The 21987-nt window shown below is 42.0% G+C and overlaps 1 protein-coding gene across 1 annotated transcript in view; it reads left to right on the top strand.

Moving 5' to 3' along the window:
* Positions 1-7027: 7027 nt before the first annotated feature.
* CDH17 (cadherin 17) overlaps positions 7028-21987 on the top strand; it is a 54850-nt gene continuing 39890 nt past the window's right edge. Inside the window, 5 exon segments of the mRNA XM_060287247.1 lie at positions 7028-7084; positions 11358-11489; positions 11803-11953; positions 17142-17357; positions 21031-21107. Of these exon segments, the coding sequence (XP_060143230.1) occupies positions 7028-7084; positions 11358-11489; positions 11803-11953; positions 17142-17357; positions 21031-21107 (633 nt within the window).

Below are 21987 nucleotides of genomic sequence, written 5' to 3'. Positions count from 1 at the left end.
TGGCAGTCTTTTTCTTTCAGCACTTTGAGTATGTCATTTCACTGTATTCTGGCCTCCATGAGAAATCAGCTGTTCAGTTTGTTGAGGATCCTTTGTATGTGATGAGTCTCTGCACTTCCAAATTCTCTTTTTTTTTTTTTGTGGTACACGGGCCTCTCACTGTTGTGGCCCCTCCCATTGCAGAGCACAGGCTCGGGTCTTGCAGGTTCAGTGGCCATGGCTCACAGGCCTAGCCGCTCCACGGCATGTGGGATCTTCCCGGACCGGAACATGAACCCGTGTCCCCTGCATCGGCAGGTGGACTCTCAACCACTGCACCACCAGGGAAGCCCTTTTTGTTTTTTTTTAATAAATTTATATATTTTTATTTATTTATTTTTGGTTGCATTGGGTCTCCATTGCTGCATGCAGGCTTCCTCTGGTTGCGGCGAGTGGGGGCTACTCTTCGTTGCAGTGTGCAGGCTTCTCATTGCAGTGGCTTCTCTTGTTGTGGAGCATGGGCTCTAGGTGCATGGGCTTCAGTAATTGTGTCACGCAGCTCAGTAGTTGTGGCTCACAGGTTCTAGAGCACAGGCTCAGTAGTTGTGGCACATGGGCTCCATGGCACATGGGATCTTCCTGGACCAAGGATCGAACCCATGTTCCCTGCATTAGCAGGTGGATTCTTAACCACTGCACCACCAGAAAAGTCCCTGTTTGTTTGTTTTGTGTTTTATTATGATGAGTCTAAGTTTGAGTCTCTTTGAATTTATTGTATTTCAAGTTCAGTGAACTTCTTGGAAGCATAGATTAATGTTTTTCTCAAATTTAGGAAGTTTTTGATTAGTATTTCTTCAAATAATCTTTCTGCCCCTTTCACTCTTTCCTTTTCTTCTATGACTCTCATTATGCATGTTTGCTTGATGATGTTCCGTTTGTCTCTAGGATTCTGTTAATATTTCTTCTTTCTTTCTGTCAGGGTGGATAACCTCAATTGATCTATTATCAAATTCACAAATTCTTCTCCTGCTAGCTAAGACTTACTGTTGGGCCTTTTCTAATGAATTTTTCATTTCAGTTATTATGCTTTTCAACTCTAGAATTCTTATTTGTTTTTTTAAAAAATAATTTCCATGTCTTTATTTATATTCTCTATTTGGTGAGACATTGTTATCATACTTTAGTTCTTTAGAGATAGTTTCCTTTTGTTGTTTAAAATAGTTAATTTAAAATCCTATTTAGTAAGTCTAACATCTAGACTTCCTTGGGGACAGTTTCTGTTGACTGCTATTTTTCCTTTATATGGGCCTTACTTTTCTTTTATTTGCATGTCTCACAATCATTTGTTGAAAACTGGACTTTATAAATAATATGATGTGGCAACACCAGAAATCATATCCCATTGTCTTCCCAGGATTTGTTGTTGTTGCTGTTTGTTTGTTTAATGACTTTCCTGAATTAATTCTGTAAAGTCTGTATTCTTTGCCATATGTAGCCACTGAAGTCTGTTTGGTTAGCTTAGTGTTCAGCTAATGATTGAATTAAGGTTTCCTTACAAGCCTAGAATCAATAAGTCTTCCAACCTTTGCCAATAGGCTCTGTGTACTTGTTGGGTACATCTTCAAAGATGTGGCAAACAGTTTACAACTCTGCATTAGCCTTTACTTCCTGCTTGCACAGCGCCTCAAGGTCAGTCAGAGGTGAGAGATTAGGACCTTCTAAGGTTTTTCCTGGGCATGTGCACAGCTCTACTTATGAATGTGGCCTTTTAGACTCCCAGGAATCTATTGGAGATTTTTGATGTTCCCCTGGCCCCTGCAAGGGACATCTCATTCTCAAGCTTTACCTTTTAAGTGTTTTAGTTAAAGTCTTATTTGCATCAACTGCTATCACTGTCTCAGGCAGCTGCAGTGTTAAGCAACTGCTGATGATTATTTTCAACAGATTCCCCAGGAAGAAAATTGTTTTCAGTGAGTGAGCTCTGAGTTGGGTCAAATAAAGACAAGCTGCATGAATAGGTATTTCCAGGGAGCTTCCAGATAGGTTAGATAATATCAGTTCTTTGGGGACAGGACTTCTGGGAAACTCCAAACTCCAAACTCCTTCTACCCCCTACATAGTACCATGGTTGTGAGGCTGTTGGTTTTCAAGGCCACTGCATATCCTGAGAAAGGATGATGGAATTAGGGCAAGTCAAAGCAACTACAAAGCTTGCTTCTAACTGATAGTAATTTTCTTAAATAAACAATCCTTGGATTTTGCAAGCCACAGTTCTACCCATGTAACACATCAGCTGTTTGGTTTTTTTTTTAAATTCCATTTCTTGCCAACCGACATGAATACACTTGGTACTGTTACAATCATTATCTAGACTTACTCATGTTCTCCTTTTGTTACTTTACACCATATCATTGTTCTTTTGCTGATTCATAATTTATAGAATGAATATTTTAATGCTTAAAATTCATTAAGTTTATGTGTTATATAATTTTATACCTTTCTTTTTTTGACCATTTAGGAGTTTTCAACTTTACCAGTATTGTAGGCTACTATACTACAAGCATGCAGTTTATTGTTTAAAAAATATTTCCTTAGAATAAATTCTATTTAGTAATATTTGCTATCAAAGGCTACAAACATTTTATGCCTCAAGTTATTTCCAAAAGGATTATACTAATTTATATTTTCATCAATAATATGTGTGTTTATTTACATCCTTTACAACATTGACTATTAGTTTTTATTTTTTAAATATATAAAAATATATTAGGGGCTTCCCTGGTGGCACAGTGGTTGAGAGTCCGCCTGCCAATGCAGGGGACACGCGTTCGTGCCCCGGTCTGGGAAGATCCCACATGCCGTGGAGCGGCTAGACCCGTGAGCCATGGCCACTGAGCCTGCGCGTCCGGAGCCTGTGCTCCACAACAGGAGATGCCACAACAGTGAGAGGTTTGCGTACCGCAAAAAAAAAAAAATATATATATATATATAATTATTAATGAGGTTGAACAACTTTTACATCTGCTTTATTTTATGTGAATTTTCTATTCTTGTGGTCTTAAAAGTATTATAGCTATCCAGCTATCCCATGAATAATCATTGGTATTTTCTTTACTTCTGAAAAAGTGAGATTGTCATATAGAACTTTATCAATTAAAGCCACTTTTAAGTTGTTTTCCTTAATATTAAAATGTCTTTTAATCTTTGTCACAAGTTGTAGAAGTACTAAATGACATCTTTTTTATCCTAGCAATGAAGCTACCCTTTTTAATGTTACTTAAAAGCTAGTAGTATTATAGCTTTCTGATATTCCCAGAAAAATCTCATCTAACTTTAGCTACAATTTAAAGCATCTATTGGCTTTCATCAATGTACTGAATTATGTCACATATTGTTTCTTGAGGAAAATGTATTTTGAATGTACATAGCTAACGTTCAAGCAGACTTTTAGAATGTATCACTTTAAAAGCTTAGAATTTCTTATTTTAGTGATTGTACAAATGAAAACGTTACCTGAAATTGGTGACTTACTACAAATTCTACAACATTGTTTTTCCTTACAACCTAATCTAATGTTTGCTTTTCCCCAGTTTAAGGCCAGTCCTCTTGCTGTGACTTTCAAACTAACTGGGGAGACAGATGACATATTTCAGATACAACAAGATGGACTTCTGTATTACAGCAAAGCCCTGGACAGGGAAACAAGAGCTGTTCACAAACTCCAGGTGAACTGAGACCAGACAAAGGACACTAACTCTAATCTCTCTGAGCACTCTTTGTCCTGGAAATATCACTGGCACCTTCTTTCCTAGCACAGAATCCTGTTTCAGCTCTCCTGACACTAATGACATGCTTTGCAAATCTCATTTGTCTTTTTAAATTTTATTTTATTTTTTAACAACTAGAGAGGCGTGTGGCAAAGGTATCCTCTTTTTTAGGCTTTATGACCAGAGTAACCCAATTTATATGGCTAAGGCTCTTAGATGGCATTACTCATCAAAATGAGTGGAAACCTGGATGGCACATGGATCAAAACTAGCCAGTACTTCTCTGCTATTACACTGGTGTCTGCCTGTGGCTGTTGGGTGGTCTCTGGACCCACAAAGAAGGTGGCAGTGGTACTAGATGGAGCTCCTTTGGGCCTTGCAAGAAGCAGAAGTAATCAATGACCAAAGTCAGAGGCTGCCTAGAGAGACCCTTCTCTCTCTCTTTCCCCCTTAGTTTTCATGGTTTGTATCTCTATCTGAATGATAGAGAGCTAATTGTGGGGAAAAGAGCAAGCCAAAAGCTTTCTGTTTAAATTTTACTACTGGCTCTGCAGATCAGCCACTAAAATGCCTCTGTAACAGGACATATTTTCATACCCTCAAGGGTCAAAGTGTTCTTATTTTACTGATTCCAGCTATTTAGAAAAAAAGCATGTCCAGTGTCCAGCCAACCTCACTGCTGGAAAAACACAGTCATGATTAGATTGATTTAACTGATAGGGCCTCTATTTTAGCAGCTCCCAATCTGGGCTCCTATGGGTGTCTTTCTCCCCTGTAGTGACCAGGTTATTGGTTATTTGGGCTCTAATTTCTTTCAAGTGACTTTTGAGTGTGTGATATGAGGTCCAGACTCACCAAGGAGGTTTCCTTTTCCTGTCAACATCAGGTCTCAGCCCTGGATGCTCACGGCAATACAGTGGAGGGCCCGGTCCCCATCACCATAGAAGTGAAGGACATCAACGACAATCGACCTGTGTTTCTCCAGTCAAAGTATGAAGGCTCAGTAAGGCAGAATTCTCGCCCAGGTAATAGGCAGGAGCCTGGAGATATCTGTGGAAAGATGCAAGTGTAACAGGCAGAGGGGCAGATTTGTGTGGCTAACATGTGTAACTAGCATTCATTAAGGACTTACCATCTTATTTAAATTTTATTTATCTTATTTAAACTTCACAGCAATCCTCTGGGAGTTGTTTTATTATCCCCACTGCTCTGGGACACAACATCTCAACGTTGGCACTATGGACATCTTGGGCCTGATAATTCTTTTTTTGTTAGGGGCTGTTCTGTGCATTATAGAATGTTAGGCAGCATCCCTGACATCTATCAATGCACCAGATGCCAGGAGCAACACTTCCCTTTCAAATTGTGACAGCAAAGATGTCTTCAGACATCGCCAAATGTCCCCTGGGGGACAAAATCACCCCTAGTTAAGAATCACCATTTTAGGGTGAAAATTTAGAACACCTTACAGCTTTAGAACACTCTAGAACACTCTGGAAAGGTAAGCTTACTCTCCCACATCCTCCCAGAAATCCACATTCTCATGGTCACTGCTGGCTTCCAGTTCTTTTTCTTCTCTGACTTCAGCTCCTAGCTATGACTCATCCCTTCACTCTTTTACTTTTCATTTCTACAAAAGCCCCTCATCAAAGCATAGGTGTGTGTGGCAGGCTTTACTGAAGATTTAGAGGAATGAAGGAGCATCATGTCATAACAGTGCACAAAATAAACATGAATATTAGACTGTGAGTTCTCAGAAAGACTTTTGGCCATTTCCGTCAACTCACTGTCAAACTTCCCTCTGTGTCACTTAATCGCTATCTCTCACTCTTCAATGCCCACTTCCAATAACTCAGGAAGAATATTCCTTCCACTTTATTATGTGGAGCAATTTCACGTGTCTCTGTCCCTGAGGTTGCATACCAAAGGCTCACCACTAAACTCTGCCAAGTAATAATCTTCCAGGTCTTATTCTTTACCAATAGGGTTTTCTAATTCAGTGATTCTCAAACTTTTTCGTCTCAGGGGCCTTGTATTCTCATAAAAACTATTGTGGACTCCAAGAAACTTTTGGTTATATCCAGTGGTGTGCTAGTAAATTTTAATAGCTGTCTCTCCGGGGAGAAAAAACCTTGATTTGTAGAATTTGTCAATTTCTGTGGTATAAGTACTCTCACCATAACCTATTTTAAGCTACCACTGGTGTTAATAATTGGCTCACAAAATTTCTGAAAATTCAACTAGGTCTCACGAGTTGACTCCAATACGTCACTGGTTATATCTATCAATATTTATTGTATTTGAAATTAAAACTGAGAAATTAAAAAATATTTATTTAGTGATTGATTTAAAGTAATAAGCATATTTTAATAAAAACAACTATTTTCAAAGACAAAAGGAATGTTAAGAAGAATGGCATTGTTTTAATCTTTGCACCTCTCTTTAATGACTGGATTAATTGAGAACAGTTGGATTCTCATTTCTGTTTCTGCATTCATTTTGTTGCCATATGCTGTTTTGGCTGAAACATTTAAAGAAAAACTCTCCCTACACAGTGTTAATAGTGTAATAACGCTTCATATAATTGTGGATATTCTTTGATACTAGACCAAAACTCAACAAGTGGTGGTTTCTTAAATGTTATTTTCAATGTAGAATCCGAAACCATATTAATGCCTTTTTTGGGATACTCCTTTATGCTAAAATCCATCAAATTATGTTTTTTTTTTTGCGGTGCGCGGGCCTCTCACTGTTGTGGCCTCTCCCGTTGCCGAGCACAGGCTCCGGACGCGCAGGCTCAGCAGCCATGGCTCACGGGCCCAGCCGCTCCGCGGCATGTGGGATCTTCCCGGACAGGGGCATGAACCCGCGTACCCCACATCGGCAGGCGGACTCTCAACCACTGCGCCACCGGGGAAGCCCTTATGTTGTGATTTCAATGGGTCTTTCACACATGTATGACCCTAAAAACAGTCTCAAAGACCTCTAGAAGTCCCTGGATCATACTTTAAGAAACCTCATCCTAGAGGAAAGGGGCAGAATAAAGAATTATTTCACCACTGATATGAATTATGGCACCTTCCTCCATTCTATTTCTGCCTCTTAGAAGGCAAATGTGTCTGTGGTTGGTTTGGGTTTCAATTAATATCTTTTTTTTCTGGATACATTTTGTTAAACAGGAAAGCCCTTTATGTATGTCAATGCTACAGACTTGGATGATCCAGCCACACCCAATGGCCAGCTTATTTATAAAATTATCATGCAGCTTCCCAAGGTCAACAATGTCATGTACTTTCAGATCAACAACAAAACGGGGGCAATTTCACTTACTCTAGCAGGTAAGTTAAGTGATGTCCTCATATGACTCTCTGAGGCAGTTAAAAGGACCTAGATCTGTATCACCTTCAGAGACATTTGCTTTTCTTTTCTCTCCTACTTCCCATAGGATCCCAGGACCTGGATCCTTTGAAGAATCCTTCCTACAAGCTAGTGGTCTCAGTGGAGGACATGGGAGGCCAGAATGAGCATTCCTTTAGTGACACCACATCTGTGGATATTATGGTGAAGGAGAATATTTGGAAAACACCAGAACCAGTGGAGATTGAAGAAAATTCAACTAATCCTTACCCCATTAAAATCACTCAGGTAGTGCCCAAGGAATGCCTAGAGCCTACCCAGTCAATCAGCACTCACATTGTAGGGGCCCACCCTCATGGTCTTCACTGACATTTCTGCATAGCGTCATTATGAAGCAAACTAAATAGACAAGGTCTCTGGCCCCAAGTCTCTGGAGTTTGCCATCATGGGTAAACTCTGGACTTTACAACTTGGATTCAGATATTATATATATGAGTTTTAAAAGAGAACTTCACTCACCTTCACCGTCCAAGTAGATAATACTGTTGTTCCCTGTCAAGAGTGTAGGATATGGCTGCCCTAGAGTGGGTTGTATGTGGTACATGTACATGATTCAAATTTGGGGCTGCAAATTATTTTTGAAAGGCTGTTTCTTATTCCTTTGGGAAAAATCTCTATGCGAAAGACTCAACCCATCACAGGCCGAGGAACAGAGATAAGACTGGTCAAGTGTGAAAGCTGAGTAGATGACCTTTACCTTTGGAGCCCACCCCTGCCAACTCCATCTCCTGTGGGTACCTCTCCCCTCCATTCAAACCCTCCCCCGGTCCCACCTCTATGGCTGGTGTTCATCCTGAGCCCCCTCCTCTTTCTTTAGCTCCTGGAAATCCACTCTGGGGTTCACCCAGATCTGATCTTTTCTGGAAGATCAGGAAGTTTCTTGATGCAAAAACTGTGAGTTAGTGGGAGAGCACTGGATTTGGAAGCAGATAAACTGTTATGAGCCCCAACTTCTCACCAATAAAATGGGGATAATAACAGATCTTTGGGTTGTTGTGGAAATTAATTAGTATCTGTGGAAGTGAATAAAAGGTATTAACGTTATGAAGGAGTTGTAGTCTGTAGTAGCCCTAATTTTTTTCAGATGACACTGTTGTTGTTAAGGGGTCCTGGAATGGCCTATCCCACCATATCTGTTGTCTAACTTAAAAGGATTTTTATTTATTAAACATTGAATTAATGAATTTCACCTTCAGAGGAAAAAACAAAAAGAATGAAAGCAAGAAATATTCTGCTTTACCAGCTAAGAAACTATGTCAGGACTCTTTACCGTGAGAATTTCAGATTGGGTTCCTTTACTAAAGTCTTCCTGTTTATTGTTTAGGTTACCTTCATAAGGATTTGTAAATGCTAAAAAGAACACAGACACTTGTTTTCACTTAGGGCTGTCAAAGAAAAGAAAATCTAAAGAGCCACACCCAATACCTAGGCCTGGGGAAGGTACTTTGTGTGGCTTGAAACTGAATAAGAGTGGAGGGGGACAGCTCAAGAGAGAACTTAGGCTGAATTTTTAGGACATCAAAGGAGCTCGCTTACAACTAAGAACATGGTTTTTGTCTTGGACAGAGGGTGTGCTTAAATAACTAGAAAGGGATACCCTTCCCAAGCTGGTTTGAGAGAATAGTTGAGTGTGGAAATTTCAAATGGCTGTAAGACTAGAGGCAAGTCACTTAAATTTTTGTGCCCTAGTTTCCCCATTTATAAGGTGGGGATAACAATAGTCTCTACCTCATGGGGCTATTTGAGGATTAAATGAGATAACATATAAAAGTGTTTAGAATTAGGTCTGGAATGGGGTAAAACCCTCAGTACGTGTTGTTATTAGTACTAGACTATCAGATAGGCCAGGCCCTGTCTGTAGCAAGTAGACAGGTCTTAGTATTGAGTTTACTGATTTTTTTTTCAAACACCTTTATTGGAGTATAATTGCTTTACAATGTCGTGTTAGTTTCTGCTGTATAACAAAGTGAATCAGCTATATTCACTTATATCCCCATATCCCCTCCCTCTTACACCTCCCTCCCACCCTCCCTATCCCACCCTTCTACAGTGGTCACAGAGCACCGAGCTGATCTCCCTGTGCTATGCGGCTGCTTCCAACTAGCTATCTATTTTACATTTGGTAGTGTATATATGTCCATGCCACTCTCTCACTTCGTCCCAGCTTACCCTTCCCCGTCTCCGTGTCCTCAAGTCCATTCTCTATGTCTGTGTCTTTATTCCTGTCCTGCCCCTAGGTTCATCAGAACCATTTTTTTTCTTAGATTCCATATACATGTGTTAGCGTATGGGATTTGTTTTTCTCTTTCTGACTTACATCATTCTGTATGACAGTCTCTAGGTCTATCCACCTCACTACAAATAACTCAATTTCGTTTCTTTTTATGGCTGAGTAATATTCCATTGTATATATGTGCCACATCTTCTTTATCCATTCATCTATCAATGGACACTTTGGTTGCTTCCATGTCCTGGCTATTGTAAATAGTGCTTCAATGAATATTGTGGTACATGTCTCTTTTTGAATTATGGTTTTCTCAGGGTATATGCCCAGTAGTGGGATTGCTGGGTCATATGGTAGTTCTATTTTTAGTTTTTTAAGGAACCTCCATACTGTTCTCCATAGTGGCTGTATCAATTTACATTACCACCAACAATGCAGGAGGGTTCCCTTTTCACCACACCCTTTCTAGCATTTATTGTTTCTAGATATTTTGATGATGGCCATTCCGACCGGTATGATGTGATACCTCATTGTGGTTTTGATTTGCATTTCTCTAATTATTAATGATGTTAAGCATTCTTTCACGTGTTTGTTGGCAATCTGTATGTCTTCTTTGGAGAAATGTCTATTTAGGTCTTCTGCCCATTTTCAGATTGGGTTGTTTATTGTTTTGATATTGAGCTGCATGAGCTGCTTGTATATTTTGGAGATTAATCCTTTGTCAGTTGCTTGGTTTGCAGTATTTTCTCCCATTCTGAGGGTTGTCTTTTCGTCTTGTTTGTGGTTTCCTTTCCCATTTGTTTATTTTTGTTTTTATTTCCATTTCTCTAGGAGATGAGTCAAAAAGGATTTTGCTATGATTTATGTCATAGAGTGTTCTGCCTATGTTTTCCTCTAAGAGTTTTATAGTGTCTGGCCTTACATTTAGGTCTTTAATCCACTTTGAGTTTATTTTTGTGTATGGTGTTAGGAAGTGTTCTAATTTAATTCTTTTACGTGTAGTAGTCCAGTTTTCCCAGCACCACTTTATTGATTTTTTTTGCCAAGTTGTTTACAAAACAACTCTAGGAGTTGGCAAATATTCTTTGTTTTAAAAAAGTAATTAATGAGTTAATTTATTTCTTTTTGGCTGCTTTGGGTCTTCGTTGCTGCACGCGGGCTTTTCTCTAGTTGCGGTGAGTGGGGGCTGCTCTTTGTTGCGGTGCACGGGCTTCACATTGAGGTGGCTTCTTTTTTTGTGGAGCATGGGCTCTAGGTGCGTGGGCTTCAGTAGTTGTGGCTTGTGGGCTGTAGAGCGCAGGCTCAGTAGTTGTGGTGCGTGGGCTTCGTTGCTCCACAGCATGTGGGATCTTCCCTCATCAGGGATCTAACCCGTGTCACCTGCATTGGCAGGCGGATTCTTAACCACTGCGCACCCAGAGAAGTCTGTTGGCAAATATTCTTATCCCTGAAGTCTTTAAGACTAAAGACTTAAGGGAGGAATGTTCTTTATTTATGTGTCATTTGTCTTTCTTAAATAATAGCATGGTGAAGAACTGAAAGTGTCTCATCATCTTCACTGGTGAGTTCTGGGAGCTTGTTGTCCATCATGGCTTAGTGCTCAGATAATGCCGCTACTAAATACATTTTGTTTCTTAAATTGGTGTTTCGTGACATGAAATCTTCACATGCGGACTTCCAAAAGAACAACCCACAAACTCTTTAGAGGGTTCACAAAGAATTACTTTAGAGAAGAAAAATACCCCTATATGCTTATTTGGAGCAATATAACTTAGTACAAAGGAGAAAAAAAGCGGAGGGATTATTTTAAGCTGAAAACGAAAAATGTAATTTAGTAATTATAAGAAACCACAGACATCTAAACAGGGTTGTCAGAAATTTCAAATCGAGAACGAGAAAATTGTTTATTTCCTTTCCAGTTCTCTCTGTCCGGATGTATCTTTCCTGACAATTCACTTTGGGCCCTGTAGGTGCGGTGGAACGAACCAGGTGTACTATATTCATTAGTGGAAGAGGAGAAGCCATCAAAATTCCCATTTTTAATTGACCAGGAAGGAGATATCTATGTGACTCAGCCCTTGGACCGAGAAGAAAAGGATGCGGTGAGTAAAATTAGTAGGAGTTTCACAGGTGATGAGATCCTGGGCCCATGGATATCTGAGAGCAGAAACAATTTTACTTAACACCCAGCCCCCCACCAATATCCCCCAAACTGTGTTCTGAACTCAGTGCATTATTGCTCTCAGAGACATGATAATACCCTCACAGATTCAGCCCATTTTATATTTTCTCATTTCCCAATTCTAAGCGAATTGATGATAAGGGGATAAATGAAATAGCATTGAAATCGTTGTTTTCTCTGCCTTTTAAAGGGGATGATGAAGGATTCATGTCTTAACTCTGATCTCGTTGTAGTATGTTTTTTATGCGGTTGCAAGGGATGAGCATAGAAAACCACTCGCATTGCCACTGAAAATTCAAGTGAAAGTTAAAGACATTAATGATAATCCACCTACATGTCCATCTACAGTGACTGTACTTGAGGTCCAGGAGAATGAACAAATAGGTAAGAAGCCGTGTATCTGTCCTCCCTATGTTAACTCTGTAATCCCTTTCTCCTCTTTGTCAAGTAAAAGGTGGGCAGGTAAACCTGATTGGGGATCAGTGGTCCATGCCCAGCACAGCATAGAGGTAGACTAGACTTGGGGACTCACATAGGTACAGTATTTAATTTCAAGCAATATCTGGGAAAAGTTTTTCAAAATTGGACATTTTATAACTACTACTCATACTCCTAGCACCATTACTGCCACTACTATTACTACTACTACTACCACCCTTACCACTACCACTAGCACTGTAACCATTTACACCAGTATCCTGTATACATGTATAAGGTTATCTCTTTGCAAGGTTTTTTTTTAGATTTTATTTATTTATTTATTGGCTGCGTTGGGTCTTCCATTGCTGTGCGCCAGCTTTCTCTAGTTACAGCGAGCGGGGGCTGGTCTTCGTTGTGGTGCGAGGGCTTTTCATTGCAGTGGCTTTTCTTGTTGTGGAGCACAGGCTCTAGGCACACAGGCTTCAGTAGTTGTGGCACACGGGCTTTAGTAGTTGTGACTCATGGGCTCAAGAGCACAGGCTCAGTAGTTGTGGCACACGGGCTTAGTTGCTCGGCAGCATGTAGGATCTTCCCGGACCAGGGATCGAACCTGTGTCCCCTGCATTGGCAGGCAGATTCTTTTTTTTTTTTTTTTATAATTCATCTATTTTATTTATTTTTGGCTGCAATGGGTCTCCGTTGGTGCGCGCGGGCCCTCTCCAGTTGTGGAGAGCATGGACCACTCTTCATTGCGGTGCACGTGCCTATTGTGGTGGCTTCTCTTGTTGCGGAGCACAGGCTCCAGGCTCACGGGTTTCAGTAGTTGTGGCACGCGGGCTCAGCAGTCGTGGCACACAGGCTCAGTAGCTCTGCGGCACATGGGATCCTCCCGGACCAGGGCCCGAACCTGCGTCTCCCTCATTGGCGGGCGGATTCTTAACCACTGCGCCACCAGGGAAGCCCCTGCAAGGTTTCTCCATAGATTCTTATTTGCCTTCAACAAACTCAGTGACAGGTAAAATCCCGTCAAACTTGCTAAATAATTTAAACAAACATTCACACCCAATGTCAGATATCCTGCAATTGACCCTTGATTGTCCCTCTCTAGGAAGCTGATAATAGCTCATGAGGCTGGAAGATGAAGTTCAAATCCTATCTGTTTTTGACCTTTTGTTCTTGACCTGTTTTGTTTCCTTGTACTGTGCCAGGATAGCTTTAGTTTTGTACAGGGACGACTACTATTACAGCACTGTGATTTCTGGGAGTTTTATGACTTTGCTGGGTTTGGGACACCTATTGTCTATTACCCCTTGGTGTTGAGCCCATTGGCTGAGCGGGCTGGCATTGCTTGAAGTGTTTTTGTCTGTTTCGTGTACGTTTCAGGGCTTACAGGGTTAGCAGGCTCTCATGACTACCATTCCCAGGGCTTGGCTGCCCTTGTAGGCAGATCCTCACCTGCCTCATGGGCATTCTCATCATTTTTTTTTGATCTCTTTACTCTTCTTGCCACACACTTTTCACACAGTGAGTGCTGTCTTGGTGGACACTGCTCACATGGCCTGCTTGCTCAATGCTCACTTTTTTTCCTTCTTGCTGTCAAGAGTCATATGTAGGCTATCTATTGTCACTGTGTTCTGCTTAGGTCTTCTGTTTTTCATTTATTCCAGTTATTCTTACAACGGGAAGTATTAAATGACACTTTGAAGGATTTCAGTTAATTTTAAGGAAGAATCTTCTAAAGTGACAGTGGAGTAACAATGAAATGTGTGACAATAGCCAAGAAACACCTATGGCATCACCCTTTTTGAAAATATGGGATGGTCTGTGATGCTGAATGAGGGCAGAAGATCTTTGAAGACCTTTGTAGATGATACCTCAAGTCTCTTTGCATAGGGCCTAACATTTAGTGTATCAGTCATCCATGTTGCATAACAAATTGTCCCAAAATTTAGCAGCTTAAAACAGCAAACATTTATTATCTCACAGTTTCTGGAAGTCAGGAATCTGGATATGGGGTGCATGCCTTTGATTCAGAATCTGGATGTGAGGTGAGTGCCTTTGATTCAGAGAGAGAGAGAAAGAGAAAGGGAGAGAGCTCAAAAAATGGCAAGTAAGATGGAAGTCAGGGGCTTCCCTGGTGGCGCAGTGGTTGAGAGTCCGCCTGCCGATGCAGGGGTCACAGGTTTGTGCCCCGGTCCGGGAGGATCCCACATGCCACGGAGCAGCTGGGCCCGTGAGCCATGGCCGCTGAGCCTGCACGTCTGGAGCCTGTGCTCCACAATGGGAGAGGACACAGTGAGAGGCCCACATACCTCAAAAAAAAAAAAGATGGAAGTCAGTCTTCTTATAACTAATCTTGGAAGTAACATCCCATAACTTTTGCTATATTCATTAGAAATGAGTCACTAGGCCCAGTTCGCGCTCAAAAGGAGGAGGTTACACCAAGGCATCAATATCAGGGTTGGGGGGATTGCTGCGAGCCACCGTAGAGGCTGCCTGCCTTATTTGGGAGGAGGACAGTACTAGTTTTCTGAAGCTGCTGAGGATGTCATTGTTGGTAAAACAAATTGTTCAGGGATGCTGCATGCTCTTTGCATCTCCAAAAGTGAGAATTTATTTTGTAACAATATTTCACAAAGTCTTGAATTGTGGACTTAATGGACCAGGAATTCTTATAAATCAACACAGATTGAGTCTATTCTCTATATGTAGCCCAAAGGGGTACAAAAAATGTCCCTGCCTTTTGGGGGCTTACTGTCTAGCTCAATAAAATACTCAATTATTCCTTAGTATATTTATATTCTCCTGTTTGGTGTCTTATATTGGCCAGAATCTTGTGGGACTCATGTCCCCAAGTCTCAGCAATAACAACATTAATTCTGAAATCCCACCTGCTACCAAGACCTTTGTGTTCATACAGGAACTTCATCCTCTTATAAAAGCCCCACCTCCCTAAAGTATTTCCGAGTGCCCCAAGAGTTGCTGTATGTACCTCTGAATCAGTTTGGGCTGCCACTTGTTCCTGGCCTTTGTCACTCAGGGACACTTCTTTGACTCCTGGCTCATTCATAAGTTCTCTGCTCCCACTGAGTGGTGTCTCCTACTGGAATTTCCCTGTCACTGACGTCAACAGTCTTCACGGTGCCTCTGACAGCCGGAGGTTTCCTCCGTGGTGAGAGAAGGACAGTGTCCTCTGTGTTATGCTCACTTGCTGGGGGGAAAGGTCCAGAGCAGGGCTGCTCAGACACCAAACAATCACAGAAGTTAGCGAGACACTCTTTCATTCCAACACACAGATGCTTTTCTTACAAGGGCAGATGCATGTTCCAAAGGTGACTCGGTTGTGTGTGAAAGCAGAAATGGCAGCAGCTGCAACACCAGATACGTGTTCTCTTCTGCTACCCATGTTGCCCCGCCTCCCCAGCCCGTGAGACACGTCTGCACGTGCCAGCTCCATTATAGACATAACATAGGTACTTCCATTCCTCCCCTCACAAACGCTCCAAATCTCCCTGTAAATCAGTAGATGCAAAGTAACATGGGGAAGGGGATGAAACCGACCTCCGCCAGTGGGGAATACATATTCAAGTTTTAGCCCTCACATGGGATTCTGGCTGTGTGTAGAGAAACCCACAATTCCCATTTCACAGAGCAAGATGACCCAGCACCTATCAGAACTCAGCCAGACCTGGGTGGAGCACTGAGTCAGAGCCGGACTTCTGGAACTCCCTGGACTGAGACGTCAACAGAAATAAAACTTAGGACCATAAACTGCAGCAAGGCAGAGACGGTCCCTGCTCTCCGTCCCGTGCCCGTCTTTATCTTTGGGGTGGAGTCAGTCTCTGCTATTTTTCCAGGAAGTTACTTAGAAGTAACCACGGTTGGCTTGTCCTTGTTTAGTTTTACCATTTGCCTTGTGTATTAGTGTCTGAGGGTGGCCGTAACAAATTACCACAGACTTGGTGACTTAAAACAACAGAAATTTATTTGCTAAGAGTTCTGGAGACTAGAAGTCTGAAATCAAGGTGCCAGCTAGGGGAGAATTCTTCCTTGCCTCTTCTGGCTCCTTGTGGTTCCTTGGCTGCTTGTGGCAGCATCGCTGCGGTCTCTGCACTCTCTTCACATTGCCTCCTCCTCCGTGGGCATCTCTGTGTCTTCTCTTCCTCTTACAAGAACGCCCATCACTGGATTTAAGGCCCACTCCAAATCCAGGATGAGGGACTTCCCTGGTGGTGTAGTGGTTAAGAATCTGCCTGCCAAGGCAGGGGACACATGTTCGATCCCTGGTCTGGGGAGATCCCACATGTCGCAGAGCAATTAAGCCATGTGCCACAACTACTGAGCTTGTGCTCTAGAGCCCGTGAACCGCAACTACTGAGCCTATGTACCATAACTATTGAAGCCCGTGTGCCTAGAACCTGTGCTCTGCAACAAAAGAAGCCACCGCAATGAGAAGCCCACACACTGCAACGAAGAGTAGCCCCCTCTTGCCACAACTAGAGAAAGCCCGTGCACAGCAAGAAGACCTAACATAGCCAAAAGTAAATTAAAAAGAAAAAAGCAAATCCAGGATGATTTCATCTCAAGATCCTGAACTGTGTCCTCCCAAAATTCATATGGTGAAGTCGTAACCTCCAGCAACTTAAAGGGTGACTATTATTTAGAGATAGGGTCTTTAAAGAGGTAATTAAGTTAAAATGATGTCATTAGTGTGGGTCTTAAGCCAATATGACTGGTGTCCTTCTAAGAAGAAAAAATCTGGATAGATACAAGTACGGGGGAAGACCATGTGAAAACACATGCACCAGACAGCTATCTACAAGCCAAGGAGAAAGGTCTCAGAAGAAACCAACCCTGCTGACACCTTGATCTCAGACCTCTAGTGTCCAGAAACTGTGAGAAAATAAGTCTCTGTTGTTAAAGCCATCCAGTTTTTGGTACTTAGTTATGGTGCCCCTAGCAGACAAAGACACTTCTCCACACACTGTACTACTGAAAGGGTTAGAAGAACCAACATCGATCTAAGAACTTTAGTCTGCTACTCAAAGTTACTTCCAGTGCTTTCTAGGAACCTGATTCTTTGGTGAAATCATTTTTTAACAGAGTAAAAAGAGCCTATAATGGATGGGTTTCCTTCTTTTCTTCTCTACAGGGAACAGTATTGGAACACTTATTGCTCATGACATGGATGAAGAAAACACTATCAACAGTGTTTTAGGATACAGAATTGTGGATCAAACCCCCAAAGTTCCTAGAGATGGACTCTTCCTGGTCCAAGCCTACTCAGGAATGTTCCAGTTAGCCTTGCAGTCCTTGCGGAAGCGAGACACTCCGCAGTACATCTTGACAGTAGAGGTGTCTGACAAAGGTTAGTATCACCTTCCCTGTGTCAAGAGTGATAACACTTGTTTTCTTTCTAGTTGTGATTTGCTAGGCTGCTCTGATGCCTAGGTGTATTACAGAAGGATGCTGTTTAAGGGTTCTTGCTTCCTATGTAAAACACAGCACAGAGGCAGCAGGTCCAACATGGTAATGGCCAGAGTGGCAGCTTAGGCAACATTATTACGTTGGTTCCCTGAGAAGAAGATGCCCAAGAGGGGATTAAATATATAAGGATTTTATTAGGGGAATTGCCTATGAGAAAAAACGGGGAGGGATACAGAGAAGGCTGGGAGAGCCATCAGACCTCAATACAAGCCAGACGCTGAGTGAAGGAGAGAAGGAAGGACAGTGGTGGGAGCACCATAGACCACTAAGCAGTCAAAGGGAAGCTCAGCAAGGTCATTAGGGGTCCAAAGTTGGCTGTGGAAGGAGTCTGTGATCTCCAAAACAGGCCTACCTTAACCTGCCGGCCTTGCTCTGTCACTGGCTTGGGCCAGCCAATGGGAAGCAAGGCCTTGGTGCAAATGTGGTGATGGGTTTCAGAGCAAGGTGGCATGTTGTCAATTAAGTTGTCAATTAACAACCCCTGGTGTTAGGGGTTGGCAAGGCACGTTGTCATGGCCACCATGGTCACAAACAATAAAATTAGTTGTATTTCCCAAGTCTCCCTTTCAGACTCAAAGGATTCTACTGTATGACAGTGAAGGAAAAATGTATCGTTTGGGAAGTTTTGTCTTCTTATATTAGCTTCTAGGTGGCCATTTGACGATATCTGGAGACATTCTTCCTTAACGCCTTATACAATTTCAAAACAAGTGGTTTTTAATCTTTGTTAAGTCATGAGACCCTTTGAGAATCTGATGGAAACTATGAATTCCTCAACAAATGTACACATTATCAACAAATTGCACAGACATACAAACTTACATGAACTCAGGGACAGGCTTATTTTAAGATCATTAATACTCCTAGGCTAAGAATCGTTCTTTAACTGGCACTGAATCTTAGATTACCAAATAGTTCAGTAATTGTTATGCTACGAGAGAGAGATTATACAGGTGTGCTGAAGTAAAGAGCACCATCTCATACTGTGCTTCACATTTTTTTTTTCATTCCACAGTTGCTTAGATACTGAAGAGAGCTGGGGTTTAGCAGGCCCCCGAAGCAGAATGTTTGAGACGTAGTGATTAGGCAAATATTGAGAGCCTAACATAATGTCTAGCATTATGTTAAGAGGTACAACAGAAGTGGCTATAATAAATCATCCCTGCCCATGATGAGCTGACAGTCTCACACCATTAGCCAGCCATTCTTTCAACAGTTATTGAGCAGTTACCGTGATTGAGGCACCATTCAAGGTACTGGGGATACACAAATGAATAAGACCCCGTGTCTGTCCTCAAGGAGCATTTGTGGTAGAGGAGATGGACATGGGAAAAAATAAATTGTAAGAAATATGTACAAGGTAGCCCATGAAGGCAATGAGGGACTCATTGGAAAGGTAGAGAGCTGATAAAGCTTTCTGGAAGAGGTGTCATTGCTCTGAACTTTGATGGATGAATATGACAAGTTACAAAATAGTGTAAAGGCTTACAGAGGAGAAGAAAGCCCATGTGAAAATGCATGGGGACCTGAAGCAGTTTGAGGCTGCAAGAGCATCATATTACAAATTGTCTATGTACCTGAGTACATCTATAGACTATATGGACCAGATTATACAGTATATTTATATATAACTATATATGTGTATTGATGGAGTTAAACATCCAGTTGCATACTGTAGAAAATTAGACTGGTAGGCTGTAATTAACATAGTTTAACCTAAAATCAGGGAAGGTCTGTTAGCCAGGAGGTCCACTGCTGGCCCAAATAAGGTTTGTGCAGAGCAGGGAGCCAGTGAGTTCAGGCCCTGGGACCTCCTGAAATCTTCAGCCGTTCTTGCTGTCTACAAATGTTCTGGGGACTGGACCCAACTTGAGTTAACATCCACTTATTTGTAATACTGTTATTATTAGATTACATGCCTGGCTTTGTGTCCAGTGCGTTGAGCACAAGCTTTAGAGCTAGGCTGTGTGAATATATTTGTCAGGATCCCAGCAGGAAACAGACAGCCCCCTCAAAAGAAGTAACCAAAAAGTGTTTAGAGAGGGGATTATTTGTAAAGGCTGGGGGTAGGGGTTATGGGAAACCAACAGGGGGTGTGAAGCACAATGTCAGCCTTCCTTACCTGAAGGTGAGAAGGGATGAGGGAAGGTAACATCCCCTGAAGGAACAAAGCCTGTTCCTGTGACTATAGAAGAGGCTGCTGGCAGTGGGGAACTAGACCCTGACCCTGTTCCTCCTGCCCTTCCTTAGATCTCCTGCCAGTGCTACCACTGGTGGAACCCAACTTCTACCCAGAGGGCCAGGATGCCCACTGATGCAGTTCCTAAGGTCAGCCTCCAGGGCACAAAGCAGGGTGAAGGGCGGAGAGTGGACAGAGAGGGAAAAGGAACGCATGGATTTGAATTCTGGCTTGAACACTAGTTAGTTGTATGACCTTGGTCAGGTCACCAACTTCTCTGTCCTTTGGCTTCCTCATTTGTGAACTCAAATGATGTGTGTGAACTCATCATGTATGTGAACTCATTTGAGTGTGAACTCAAACTCAAATGAGAATGATAATTGTACCTATGTCATGGAGTTAGAATGAAGATGAAATTAGTCATGGAAGCAAAGCATTTAATATGGTGCCTGGTACATAAAGAGTGCTAACAATGTCAGTTAGGATGAGAACCTTGGCTCTGTTGCAATCTACATTTTCTAGATAAACTGACTACTGCACAGAGATTTTGAGTGACATTCCCAAGCTCTCACACGTCTGATAAGTAGCAGAGAAAGAATTTGAACTGTGGGGTTCCAAAGCCCAGAGTCTTAGCCTTTGTATAATATACTACTTCATAGATAGAACAATGGAAACCCCAACAAAAAACCTATCATGTTGGTTCTCACTGTGGATATTTCCCTGGGGATCCCATCCCCACCTGTACTCCATGCTCATCTTGGACCTAGGTTGAACCTGCTGTCTCTGACTAGGTCTCTGAATTGTCAAACCCACCCCTCAAAGCCTATGCCATCTCCTAGAGTTCTATGAGCTACCTCTGCCTCTGTAGGCTGGGCAGCCAGGCCTTTTGAAGGGGCCTAATTGTACCTTTCCTCCCTCACTTGGGCCTTCCCTTTAGGGGGGGCAGAAGGGATACAGGACAGTAAGTGCTGGAAGTGTTCAGAGTAGGAAAGACAACCCTCTGGGATGCTCAAAGAAGTCTTTCTAGAAGGATAGTTTTGTACTGGGCTTTGAAGGAAGTTTCACTAGCCAGAAAAGAGAGGCTGCTTCACAGAAAAGAAGGCATCTTGCTCGGGGACAAGCCTTACTGAGGAGGGGGCAGGTAGAGGGAGTGGGAAGCCCAGGGGAGCCTCTCGTGGGGTTTTCTTCAGCCCTTGGTGACCTGCTCATGGGTGCAGGTGGGGAGCAGAGAATCCTCTCACCACACAAATCGCATGTCAATAGTAAAATTGTGGCTATGGCCGTCACTTTACTTGCCAACTGTTTTTCTTGCAGATTTCTGATTCTTATGCATGATTTTCAGTGAAAATTTCTGTGATGTGACTTTGATTTTCAGATTTCAAGACCCTCTGCTTTGTGCAGATCAACGTTATTGATATCAATGATCAGATCCCCATCTTCGAAAAATCAGATGTGAGTAGTTATCACCTTGCTTTTTCTTTACTTTGTTCATATTTACCTGACCCCTACTTCTGGAATAAAGACACAAACAGTAGTTCGGGAAAATGCCAGACTTAATATCTTAGTCGATGCACTGGTACCAAACTCAAACACCATCTTCAGTGGAACTCTTCAGGAAACAGTAACATTCACGATTATAGTATCTGGAAGCATCTGGTTTTTTTATTAAAAATTTTGCCAACAGCTCATTTATTTCAAGGACTGCTTGGAAGCTACAACCAGTGTGTAGCAGGACAATAAATAGATTACTGTTAGGTCTCAAACAAGCATGTGTAGTCAGAGTTTAAAATTTTGAATATTGCCAATTTAAACTCATTTTGTAATTATTGGATAAGAGAAAAGGGGAAGAAAAAACGAATCTCTGGTTTATGCCAAAAAATGTGCCCAAGACATCGGCAAGAATTAGAATTGGGAAAAAAGAGCAGGAGAAAAATGATCAGTTGAGTATATCAAGAAGAATTCAAGTTAACTTATTATTAATGTGGGGGTAGTTTGATCGATGCTTCCCTTAAAATGGACGCCTCTCTTTATTTATTCTGGAGAAGAGAGAAGCCCTTTTGGCTAGATTGTTACGTTTGAAGTCAGTTTATGAGGCGGCCCAGAGCCTTGTGACGATGTTCGTAAATCACAATAGGGATAAGGCAGTGACAAAGAACGGGAATTGATTTATGGGAGGGTTTGAGGAGGTAAAAAGTGTGACAATATAACTTGTAGAGTAGGCACTGAGGTTAAGCAAGCGTGAGAGTAAGAGCCTGTTTCTACTCTGCCTCCATTCTCTTGGGCATTTGATCCTTTCTGTGTGTTGTAGTTTCCTTGCATTACATCTAGACGG

Source organism: Globicephala melas, chromosome 17 (genome assembly GCF_963455315.2).
Source record: "Globicephala melas chromosome 17, mGloMel1.2, whole genome shotgun sequence".
In the NCBI taxonomy this organism is placed as follows: domain Eukaryota; kingdom Metazoa; phylum Chordata; class Mammalia; order Artiodactyla; family Delphinidae; genus Globicephala; species Globicephala melas.
Note: the sequence above shows the minus strand (reverse complement) of the source record. Positions and strands in the feature narration are given on the sequence as shown.